The sequence below is a fragment of the Barbus barbus genome (genome assembly GCF_936440315.1).
Source record: "Barbus barbus genome assembly, chromosome: 33".
In the NCBI taxonomy this organism is placed as follows: domain Eukaryota; kingdom Metazoa; phylum Chordata; class Actinopteri; order Cypriniformes; family Cyprinidae; genus Barbus; species Barbus barbus.
The window spans coordinates 2288399-2301751 of record NC_136761.1 but is presented as its reverse complement, the minus strand read 5'-3'; the positions used below and the strand labels follow the sequence as shown (position 1 = coordinate 2301751).

General features: G+C 37.1%; 1 protein-coding gene across 3 annotated transcripts in view; it reads left to right on the top strand.

Annotated features, from left to right (window-relative positions):
- Window positions 1-12228, top strand: part of LOC306853362 (iron-sulfur clusters transporter ABCB7, mitochondrial) — a 43412-nt gene extending 31184 nt beyond the window's left edge. The window contains exons 14-16 of one of the 3 annotated variants that reach the window (XR_013782732.1): window positions 835-938; window positions 4810-5073; window positions 11019-11675. Coding sequence is in view for 2 of the 3 variants with exons in the window: in XM_079390699.1 (XP_079246825.1) it covers window positions 835-938; window positions 4966-5073; window positions 11019-11234 (428 nt within the window). In the remaining variant the exon portion in view is untranslated. Of the gene's footprint in view, window positions 1-834; window positions 939-4809; window positions 5074-11018 lie in introns of all 3 variants that reach the window. The other 2 variants (XM_079390699.1, XM_079390700.1) reach the window with 2 other exon arrangements.
- The last annotated feature ends 1125 nt before the right edge of the window (window positions 12229-13353 follow it).

Here is a 13353-nt window from a genome sequence, read left to right as displayed (position 1 = left end):
CCACTGAATCATTGACTCACTCGATTCGTTCAAAAAGGGTTCATTCAATAACGAAACACTGCTGTGTGTTGTTCGGAGACACACAGCAGTTCTGCTGTGGCTTTTATCTGAACTATTTTCATCAGTGAAATTGAGCAAAAACGTCAATATTTTGTCTAAAATCAAAGTCACTTAATTTTAACTACTGAAATACTATTGTATAAAATCAGTGTTGCATTGCAATCGTGTTGATATTGATATTTGGGGAAACATCATGGCCGTATAATGTTGCTTATCTAAATCATATTTTGTAAATATCTTTATTGCCGCTGGCAATAAAAGGATCGGCTCGGAATCGGCAAGATGCGAGACTGACCGGCCGGTCACCGATCCGGGCCGGTCACGCGAAAAACCGTCCGATTCCGATCACTGGCCGGTCAATCGGTGCATCTCTAGCAATAAAGCTGAGGAAAAAAGAAAAAGCCATAACTATGATTGTTAACGTTCAGATACTTAGCACTCTTAGATACAGAAAGTGCTTTTTGTTTATCACTTGTAATTGTCTTTCCCCCCCTTTATTACTTTATATTTGCTTGTATGATTTGAAGCTATATTTACATTGTAATTATATATGAATACATTAAGCATTAATATATTAACAAAGTAGCCTGCTTATATAATTTAATAAAAATGCACAAAATAAATTTTATATAATTGTGATGCATCATGATATCTAATCGAATCGTTGACACGATAATTGAATTGTGAACCCATGCCGATTCACAGCCCTAGTGAAGACGGAGGAACGGAGCGGTTTCTTCTTGAGTGATCTAGAGCGGGTTTTTCTTGTGACAGGTGGAGAAAAGCAGCGTGTGGCCATCGCACGGGCCATCCTTAAGAACCCTCCCATTTTGCTGTATGACGAGGCCACGTCTTCACTAGACTCGATCACTGAAGAGGTGAGATCCGTGTGTCAATGAAATAGTAGATTGCTCAATAATAGGTATGAAATGGGCATGAAAACATAATTGCACAGTGCTGTCTGTCTGTAGCTGGGAGTTTGCTGTCGAGTTAAATATAGTTTAAAAAAAAAAAAAGCTGCATCATATATTCACAATAACAATCTGTGCTGAAATGTGCCACTCAAATCATTAAGAACAGACTGAATGTTTGTTGTTGCTGTTGAAATGAATCTACTGGCATTGTTTTTTTCATCTTGAAAGGATATGCAGAGCAGAAAAACAACCTCGGCCAATCTTGTTGATCTGTTCCTGTTTGTGTCATTGCAAAGTTGCAGAAATTCAGTTTTAGTTTCAATAAATAAATTTAAAAAAAAAGTTTTTATAGCACATCAAACATTTGAAAGATCAAGCTGAATTTGCTTTCTCAAGACGTGACCCCTTTAAAAGCATAGTTCACCCAAAAATACAAATGTGCTGTTAATTTACTCACCCAAGATGTAGGGGACTTTTTCCTTCAGTAAAACAGTAAAGAAGATTTCTAGCTGAAACCATGCTGCTTGGTGATTCATAAAATGCTTGTCAGCGGCTGCATGTTTTTGAGAATAAAAAAGCATATCAACACTCTAAAAAAACACTGGGTTAAAAACAACCCTAATTGGGTTGTTTTTAACCCAAGGGCTGGGTAAATATAGGACAGAATACATTTGCTGGGTAAAATTAACCCCAAATTGGGTTGTTTATTTAACCCATCATAAAGGGTTGATTTAACCCAGCTAATGGGTTGATTCATTTTTATTGCATGAAATAATGTTTACAGATTAACTTAAATCCTCTAAACTTCTGTAAAATACTCCACAACCACTGGTTTACATGATAACTTTATTTCTCATTTACAGCATTGTTTATCTCATTTTGATGTAAGCTATACATATTGCCTGTTTAATCTCATTTAACAAACATTAGAAGTAAAAATTAAACGAGTAATTCACGAGTAAATCGACCACTCTTTGTAATTCTGTTTCCACCGTAACGGCGCTAGCTCTCGCGCCCGAGCTGGAGTCGTGTTCGGCGGGAACTGCTCACAGATAAGACCGCCGCCTTGCGTTTCACTCATAGCCGAAATGTACTGCAATTGCATTCATAACCTGCCCAAAAACAAACCGTAAACCGCTCTGAGGACATATTTTAACATCCAAAGTATTTGTATTCTGTATCTTTATGAATATAATCGTTTATTTTATGCAAAGCATGACTCTTCATCAGGTAATAAGCAGTGTTGGGGAGTAGTTAACTACAAGTAGCGACGCTACTAACTTAACTACATTTTTCAGTAGCTTGGCAGTAGCTCAGTTGCTTTTTAAACAGTGTAGCTTTTCCAGTAGCTAACTACTTTTTGCAGCAAGTAGCGGTGTAGCGCGAGCAAAAGCTACATTGCGTTTTGTCGAGCCTGCGCGAATCAGCGCGATGCAAGGATATTCTTCTTGTTTGATTACAAACTCATTTTTTGCCATTACCGCCACCTGTTGTTTAATCACGCATCTTGCGGCTAACGGTTCACTGACGTACAGAAGTGGGTTGACACACCCATATTATCCATGATGGAGCAAGACGTGGCGGCAGATTTGGAGGATGGAGAAACAACTAACGTTAATTACCCATGGCCTTATTTGTCCAAGTTCATGTCTCTCAAAGAAACGACAAGTAAAGGTTACACTTGTAACAGTCTGAGATATTTGAGTGTTGTGTATAATAAAACAATACTCTTTGAAATCATAATTGTATTGCATTGTTTTAAACACTAAATATTTTACTTAAAACATTCCTCAGACACTTATTCAGTTATTTATAATATACGTTGTTCAAAAAAATCAAAAGTAGTTTCAATGTAGCTAGCTACTTTTTGATAGTAACTTGTAGTGTAGCTAACTACTTTTCCAAAAGGGTAGCTTGACTAGTTTAACTACTTTAACTTACGAGTAGCTTGTAGCTTGTCAAACTACAGTTTCAGAGTAGTTTCCCCAACACTGGTAATAAGACCGATGCGAGCGACATTCGTTTAGTGATTCACACCGCGCGCCTGTATGTTGCTCTGCATAAAATTGAACGATATACAGTACAGTAACGATTTTATCAATAAAATAAAATGTACACAAACCTGTATTTACCGAAGAAATGCATCAATTTGATGGCGCTTAGAACCGCTCTCTCCAGAAGACGACGCAAAATCCCTGCGATAAATAACCCAACGGCTGGGGTACGTCTGACCCAGGATCTGAGTAACACTAAAAAACTAGTGTTGTTGCATTGTTCAACTGTTTGAACATAAATGTGTGTTGGAAGTGTGTACACATCCATCCTGTAATGACACAAATCCACCCAGTGTTTTTTTTTTAAATCCCTATTTTAAAATCCCCTTTCTCAAATCAGGCTGTTCTGAGATTCCTGTCAGAATGACGTAGTTCTGCACAGGCCCCTCTGGTTTCCAGGTAATGATGTTACAGTATATGTGAGCCTGGACCACAAAACTTCATAAGGGTCAATTTTTCGAAATTTAGATTGAAAAAATCTAAATACTGATAAAATCGCCTTTAAATTTGTCCAAATTAAGTTCTTAGCAATGCATATTACTAATCAGAAATGAAATTTTGATATATTTAAAGTAAGAAATTTACAAAATATCTTCATGGAACATGATCTTTACTTAATATCCTGATGATTTTTGGCATAAAATAAAAATGAGTAATTTTGGCCCATACAATGTATTTTTGGCTATTGCAGCAAATATACCCCAGTGACTTAAGACTGGTTTTATGCTCCAGGGTCACACACAATGTTCAGTTTCCTGCTCAGACCGATCTTTTCGCTTCATAGGACCTTAATATATCATCAGTAGCCACGGTATTAATTTAGTGTTCCTTGATATGCTTTTTTTTTTTTTATTCTCAAATGTTGGTAACAATTGACTTGCATCTTATGAATCACCAAGGACCACAGTTTCAGCTAAAAGTCGTCTTTACTGTTCTACTGAAGAAAAAAAGGTCACCTACAACTTGGATGTCCTGAGTTAAATTAACATGTTTAGGTGAACTATCCCTTTAATGCCAGCCAATCAGATTGGAGATTACTAGTTTGTGAATGTTTTTGCTAGGGATGCATGATATTGGATTTTGCCGATATCCGATATGCCGATAATTTTCAACTCATTTTGGCCGATACCGATTTATAATTATTTTTAATTTTGGTTAGTTTTTAACAAGAACTTATTTGTTAGAATTAAATAAACAATAATGAAGTTATTTTATAATGACAGTACATTGAAGATTTGAAAATAACTATATATTAATCACAGAATTAATTTTTTCAGAAAGATGCAGTTAACCTTAACATTTTTATTTTATGATCTAACATTTGTAAATGGTCTAAAGTAAAAGAGTTACTTATCGGCACAACATATCGGCATATATTTCATAACGGGCTGATGCCAATATTTATATTTAAAGCCATCATCGGTCGATTCCGATAATATCGTGCTTCCCTAATTTTTGCTCCTTTTGTGTGCTAAAAGAGTGAACCTATTTGGTTTATCTGCCTAGTTTTTGAACTATTTAGCGGTGTCGATCCAACCACCATCACTAACAGATCTTTAAAGATTGGATTTCTGCTCAAAGCTGCTGGTTTTCCCCTGTTGCTTTGAGAACACCTTTCATTTGATATTTACACTAAGCTTTTTCATTTTCAGGAGGCTTTATGCCTTATTATAGTCAAGGAAGTGTTTGCTCTGTTGGCTTTCGACAGTGTTTTAATGTATCTTATTGTCAGAAGGTATTCATCTAAATCCTGTCAATCATATCAGTGCTTGTTATTGCAGGAAAATGTTGCTGTCATGAGGCAGACGGCTTCTTAATGAAACATCACCAAAGCTTTCTCAGCCTTGCAGATTCATTCAGAGGAGGAAGGATAAAAGAGAAGCAACATTTTTCAAACACAGTATGATTTTTTTTTTTGCCTCATTTTGCCTTTCCAGAATATTCTGACTTCCATGAAGGATATGGTGAGGGACAGAACATCTGTCTTCATTGCACACCGGCTGTCCACCATTGTGGATGCAGATGAGATTATTGTACTAAATCAGGTAAGCTCGTCTGAAACCTGTAAATGTGTCTGACAGCATCCAGAAATCATGTTTAGCAAGCCAATGGATCATTTTCATCTTCCCTTTAGAAAGAATATCACCTTAAACACCAAATAGCACAACTATAAAGACTCACTTCAACATTTTGCAATGCATTCAATGCTGAAGCTACAGTGTTACTCCCAGGTCAAAGTTCAAACAATTTTGAACTTTGACCCCAGTGGCTGTTGACCTTTTGAGGGGCAGCCAATGACTACTGATGAGTTTATAATGATGACTTGAATGGCAAGTTGCATGACAAGGAGATAGGGCTGCATGATGTTGGGTGGAAAAAATGACATTATTTATTTATTGCAATATGAAAAAAAAATACAGGAATTTTACAATTGATAAAAACTGAATAATTCTGGAGTTAGTGGAGTTGAGCAGTGCTTCTGCATTAAAAAAAAAAAAACTATTTAAAAAATGAAAAATTATTTTAAAATATTTTAATGTGAATCTCTTTTTTTAGGGTTGCAAGATTTGGGGAAATTTTTTTTTTCATATTTACTTAACAGTAAATGTTAAAATGTTAATACACGAGTATAAATATCTGCTTCTTTTAATCATTTATTATGTATGCAGTCCACAGTGAGGAAAACACAATGTATGTTCCTCTGATATGTCATAATGTGGGCAATGATGAAAGTCAAAATGGATTGATTCATCCACATATTATGGCTTTTGAGTTTTACTTGTGCACTAGTTGTATGGTCGACATATGACGATGCGGATGAGAAACAAAAGCTTGCGGATCTCCATTGATTGAGAGATTGATGCAGCTTGTGTTGTCTTGAACGTTGCAAAACAACATTCATGTGCCACTCACTTATTGTGTCTCTCAGCCTGTGGGCGACACTGACTTTGGGTGGTTTGCAAGAATCCGGGTTCACTTTATATGTTTGCTTGTTTCAGGTTATTATAGAAAGACAATGGCATGCATTTACACTGGGATGCAGTTTGAGGACACAGTTTGTGTTTCTTCTGCTGTCACCATGCATGCAGGTGGAACTGCAACCTCGTAAAATGGCCTTTCTGTACCTCTGTCTGTGCCGCTTTTCACATGGAGGTCAAAGCAGCGCATGCCACTCGTGTTGAAGGCCTAATGTGAGACATGTGAAAGGGACCTATAGGGAAATATTAACATCCTTCACTTATAATGCTTGGCCCTGAGTCATAGTGTGGTCATTGTTAGAGTGTTACATGGAAAGTGTGATCAGTTTAGTTTCTGATGTGAATGGCGTTCATAGAAAAAGCATTCATTTGAACATTTCTTTTGTTTCTTTGATTGCAATGATGAAGAAAGCGCTCTCTCGCTGCTGTCCTTGTATATTGTTCTGATTGAGATCCAGTCTGTTGGTAAAAAGGAGCTTGTGAAACGATGCCTGTATCCTCCAGAGCTGCCCTTGAAATGGGTGTGGAGTGTGTCAGCGGCATACTGCATTTTCTCATGTCTTTTTGGGTCGACTTCAGTGCATTCATGGGAAAAGAAGGACCACACGGAGTTTGTTGCTATAGGACTCATAACCGTCTGTGTTCTAGTTTGCATAATGTCTGTACTGCACAGTGGTGACTGGTTATATGTAATCAGATTCCTAAAATTAAGTACTTGTTATTATATTACTGTGTTTTCCGGAAGAAAAGCTGCACCTTACCAGGTCAAAATTGCATTGTTGAGAATCACACGGCGGTGTATCAGTGCACAAGTAACATACTACATTTAGAAATAACGTAAAATACTTGTAAATAAAATTAAACATTTACAAAAATTATAAAGACAATAAACGTATTTTAATTCCCCTCACGCCACAAAACAATCCTTCAAATTGAACTGCATACAGAACAAGAATGAAAATTATCAAGTAAACCAATTATAGCCGTATTCTTTTTTTAAACAACATTTATTATAAACACCAAGCCTAAATCAGTTTGAAGTGAAACTGAATTACCAGCATGTGGGAAATGTGCTGTATAAATAAGCTCCATGCACAGGAAATTAATAAATAGTTTATTGGTTCTCCATGAATTCTTTTACATTTTCTAAAAATGTATTTTGTTTTGTGGAATTGCACATATATATATATATATATCTCTATCATTTAATTTCAATCCTGAAAGAGTTTGCCCATGCAATCTCATTGCTGTTTTCATTTTATTCATATTTGTTCCTGTAATGCAGGGATTCCCAAATATTGTTGTCAGCTGAACCCCTTTGACTTATAATATTTACTTGAAGTCCCTCTAAAGATTTAAACTCAAAATGTCAATTATTTTTAACATGTTTGTATGTTCATGATTCCCTGATGTTGGGTAACATGTACTATAAATACCACAATTTATCACAATAATTACATTTTATGCACCAAACTAATGTTATTGAACACTTATTTTTAACACATGTAAACATCAACATGCTTCATGACTTCTCAAGTAATTATGCAAGTTAAAGAAAAACTAATTAAACCTAATGAATCCAAAGAAAACCTGTAGATGTTTCTAACAGCAGTATCAGCATTGAGAATTTAGTGCTTGTATTAAAATAAAAATGATATAAAAATCACACATTGAGCACATTTGAATTGCTTACGTTTGTCAAATTAATTCCTGTCTTGACTACTCTTGGGATAGATTGTAAAATCTGTATTACATCCTGGTTATATAGGGAAATGGCAATGATGTGAATCCGATTGGCTGGGAACATTGAACCAATTTGAACACAAGTAGAGTTTCAAGGCTGAACTATTGATTTAAAGATTATATAGTAGTTTTTTTTAACTTAAAAATACAAACAGGAAGACAATTAATTTAATGAATAAAACCTTAATAAAGACATAGTAACCCATGATAGACAGTACATTGATTCAAAATATTTAAAATGAAGAAAACTATTTAAATGGATCATATGAATCTATGCGATCAATAAACAGTAATCTGATCATGTGTATTTGAAAACACTATCGAATTACAAGTACTAGGTTTTGGTCATTTGATTATTTAATCCAGAATACATCAAATCTGTTCCAACCCAGCACTAAATGTGTGTAACAGTCATTACTAAAACTGTATATACTGCTAAAAAAAAAAGAAAGCTGCTTGTTTTTACAGCTTTTACACTACACTCTAAACAAAAAAGGGTGCTATATAGCCCCTTAATCACCTCAAAGAACCACAGAAGAACCGCTGAAGAGCCATACAGGAGCTTAACAGGTTCTGTATATGTAGCGGTGCTATATAGCCCCCTCAGTCATGCCAAAGAACTGCTATACAGCACCAAAAGTGGTTCACCTATGATTACGAGCCAAAGAACCACTTTTGGTGCTGTATAGCAGTTCTTTGGCATGACTGAGGGGGCTATATAGCACCGCTACCATATACAGAACCTGTTAAGCTCCTGTATGGCTCTTCAGCGGTTCTTCTGTGGTTCTATGAGGTGATTAAGGTGTTATATAGCACCACTGTCGTACAAAGAACCCATTAAACCACGTTAAAGGTTCTTTATGAGCCAAAGAACCACTGTTGGTGCTGTTTGGCACCATTTTTGTTGAAGAAATACAATGCAATATGGCACCTCTTATGGTTCTACATAGCACCATTTGACAAAAGTGCTGTATAGCACCTTTAAAGATATGGTGCTATATAGCACCAAAAGTGGTTGCCCTATGATTACGAGCCAAGGACCACTTTGTGCTATATAGCACCTTTTTTTTGCTTAAGAGCAGACAAGATTCACCAGCCAACTCAGTAGAAAAGAAAGGCTGCCCCCCCATGTTAACTTAGTACTGAATTGCCTGCGCTTTTAGCATCCCTTCGGTCTGTAGCAGACACATGCAGGTTGATGCATGCTTCAGATGCGAGCGTGTGAGAGCAGAGGGCAGCGTGTGGGGGGCTGGCCTGTTACATTTTGAGCTCATTAACAGTGGAAATACCTTTTGCCCAGCGCTCAGCGACACCTTTGTTTGTCTCCCATGTGTGGAGACCTTTTCAATCTGGATGCGTGTGGGGGGTGGAGCACGTGATGCAGCTGCTGCCAGAAAAAAACACCAACCAACATCACATTTTCAGATCCAAGAAACAGAAGCAAATTTTGTTGTGTATCAAAAATGGGTCATAATTACAGCGATCTGAGCTGTCAGTGACACGGCTGCTAAAAATACTAGCAGGGTTTGAGGCTTGCTTGGCAAAAGTGGCATCGTAATTGATGCAAGTATCTAGCAAACAGCCGGGAGACTGGTTGACTTGTCATTGTGCGAGCTCATTTCATACTTGGCTTTGTTGCTGGCAGTCTTTTAAGAGGCAGTGCTGCATGTACGCCCACACCGCCGCATCCCGCTCCGAGTCTCAGCTCTCTTTAGACCTTTCTCAAACATTACACACTGGCTCTCTGTCAGTGCCCCTGCATGGCCCTGAATCTCTTGTTTTGCCCAGTTCTTCCAATTTGGATGCAGCTGCTCAGTCGGTCTGACTGCAGGAGGCTTTATGCTGCTGAATATCAAGGCATCAATCAAAGAAACCAGGCTTAATGCTGAATAACTGAAATGGTCCCAAGGCAGAGCCTGCATGAACGCTCAGGGTTTTTTCTTCTACGACCCTGGCGGAAAAATAGATAATTGTTGTTAACCTTACATGCTCTTAACAAGTCTCAGTTAAAGTTAAACGATTCTGGGGTCAAAATATGATACGGCATCTGTGACATGCTGCTGATTACCTGACATAACAAAACAAAGCGTTTTCGTTTATAATGTGGCACAGATTCTTTTATTGCATTGCATTCAATACAGACTGCAAGCTCAAGGCTTAGTGCTTAATTTTTCCCGAGGAGCACGTGTGTGTTCCTAATTTGAAAAATTTAGGAGCGCATCAAGAACAATTAAAATGTATCAAATAATTAGTTTTTCCTCAAAGGGACGCAATGAGACATTTAAAATCAGGATTACTTGATTTATTTAAAACACAAATTACAGGTTTTTAAATATTTATTCCTGAGGGTTCTTACACACTGAGTCCTACATTTCTGCATGCTAAAATAGTAAATACCACCTCACATTGTGTAAGTCAAGTTTACACACTGCCTCCGAAACATTTCTATCATAAAAAAAATAAAATCTGATCAGGTTTGATTGTTTTTGCTAACCGTAGCAAGCATTTTAAAGGGATAGTTCACCCAAAAATGAAAATTCTGTCATTGATTACTCACCCTCATGTCGTTCCAAACCTGTAAGACCCTCGTTTATCTTCACTACACAAATTAAATATTTTTGATGAAATTCAAGGGTTCTCTGACCTTCCATAGACAGCAACCACGATCAAGGCACAGAAACGTAGCACATCGGTAAAATAATCCCTGTGACATCAGGAGTTCAACCGTAAGTTTACGAAGCTATGAGAATGCTTTTTGTGAAAACGGCAAACTATTCAGCAATTCTTCTCCCCGTAATGTGTTGTTTACGTTCAACATGCACGTGCTTCATCCTGAACATAAACGGTGCTCATTACGTTGATTACATTCAGTGGATACTCTCCAAAATGGCAGAAGACGGTAACTCAGGGAGACTTGCTGAATAAATTGTGCACAAAAAGCATTCTCGTAGCTTCGTAAACCCACGGGTGAACTCTGTCACATGGATTATTTTACCTTCTGTGCCTTGATCGTGATAATATCCTGAGGGTCAGAGAACTCTTGGATTTCATTAAAATATCTTAATTTGTGTTCTGAAGATGAACTGATGTCTTGAGGGTTTAGAACGACATGAGGGTGAGTAATTTTTGGATGAACTCTCCCTTTAAGTCATATTTAGCTCAAAATCCTTTGTCAGAACCACTTGAGGCTCTTTACAGTCTTGAGTGATGACTGAATGATTTAATTGTGTGGCGATTGACAGCGTGATCTCTCTGTGCTCGTGACGCAGGGGAAGGTGGTGGAGCGCGGCAGTCATCAGGCTCTGCTGAGCACGCCGGGCAGTCTGTACGCAGACCTCTGGAACACACAGAACAGCAGAAGCACGAGCGCCGCGGGCCGGCCCGAGCCTGCAGCCGAGCGCCTGACGCAGAGAGAGGAGGAGCGCAAGAAGCTTCAGGAGGAGGTCCTCAACAGCGTGAAGGGCTGCGGGAACTGCTCCTGCTGAGCGCCGCTGGACTGGCGTCACAGCGAGGAGTCAGGGGTCTTATTTCATCCTGAACTCACATTGGCATCCTCCTCCTTTCTGATTTGTCCTTAACCTCGAGGGCCGATGTCATGCCTTTATTTTCACATGCTGTCGGGGTGAATTGAACCTGTTTTAATAGATTTGCTCATGTTATCTGGAACTCTTCAAAGTTGTTTTTAATTATGCATATGTACATATTACTAATGCAATATTTTTGAGAAGCGCATTGTATAGAGTGCACATAGATATTTTGTCTAGTGAATTATGTCAGATATGTCTGGACCATTTTGGAGATTTCTCTGTGAACACTGGCACCGTTGATGTCTCATCAACATTAATTTATACCAAATCTGAATGAGATGTCATTGAAAGTAAGTTTAACAACTTGTATTAAATAAAATTTCCTCCTTTGAGTGTCTGAGAGCATGTGTTTCTTTCAGCTTATCAGATTTGCTTTAAAATCAGTAATAAGTGAGGGAGCTTTTGTGATGTTCAGGGCTTCACATGTTCCAGGTCACAGCATGTCCATGAAATCATTCAAAAGCTGTCAGTCATTGTTTGAGGAGACGTTAATTTAGACCCTGAATGTATAGAGGTGTGTCTGAAAGATGTTATGTGTGTTGTTCATCAGAGAGTGAGATGAATGAAGGGCGTTGGGTGAATGAATGGGTCAATGACGTGACTCATACTGTTGTCTGGAAAAATACACTAAAATGCATTTCGTACATAAAATAACTTGAATGCACCTCTGCTATAATGAACCTTTTATGAAAAAAAAAAAAATTTACTATATATATTTTACTGAAAATGTGACTGTAAAAGAAGTGTCAAGGTGGTGTTGATTGTAATGAAGAAAAACAACTCTTATTAAAAGGCAGAACTTCTTGGGGAGGAAATAGTTTGTCAAACAGGATTTATTTTAAGAATAAAAAGATGCAGTTTTGTTTTAAAGAATAAATGACACTGCAGTTTTATTGTGTGTGTATTCTTGAAATACTAAAAAATGAAGTATGGAATTGGCATGATATGGTTCTCATAATATTGACATTTAAGGGGCCATGTGATACACTATAGGAAGTACGTTTATTATTTTAAGGTTATAAAATAGACAAAAATATAATAGGGATTCTGATTTTTCTATTTTTTTTTTTTATTTTTTTTTTATTTTGCACACGACAGTGTCCCAGTTTGACAACAGTTTATTGATATGATGTATTGGTAAACTGGGACAACTTTCACTTAATACATCTAATATATCTTGTTGGCTAGTTCTATTGGTATTCTGACCCATTCACAATAGTGTAATAAAGCATGTTTTTCAGAGTTCAGTGACAGAAAACCGAAAAAGGAAGAGTATGTCAGTACAGCAGTCAAGAAAGATATTAAATGTGGAATTATTTTAGTCAAATCAAAAAGTTAAGTATGTTTTTGTCATCATGTGCTTGATTTGGTTTACAAATACAAATATTTAAAAGAACTAGATCTCCCAGTTAGCCAGTAATGAAAAATGTCATTTGGGATTTTATGTTTGAATATAATGATGTGTACATGCACAAGTGCATGAAAAAAAGTTTCGTTTGGTTGTGTCCAGCTGACGTTTTTATTTCTTTTTTTGACATCTTTGACTAAAAACACAATTTACAAATAATTGTGTTTTAAGCTGCGGTGTCTTCATGACACGTTATGAGGCCTGATGAATCCCTATCATCTCGGTTAATGATTGATTGTGCTAATATGAGCTGTGATTGGGAGGTGCGATGCACAGTAATATTACAGCAGATGTTGTGCGTTTAATCAAAGTGACCTGCTGGAATCCATATGTTTACTGAGCAAAGATGCACTCCATGAACGAGAGAAAAAAACTGCACTTCTTATAGAGAAAGCTTTGTGATGATCGTGACATGATAAACATCAGATATAAATGGCATTCTTAAGTGCATGCAAATATTGGCAAGGGTTCTTGGAAATGAATGTACAATATATTGTAATTACAGGCCATGTTTTGTAGTCTGATTTGAGTTAATTATGTAAGCTTCTTTCATGCAGCTCTTTCTTAAATGCACAACATCATGCCCGTTACATGAGCTGAACTCTCCAG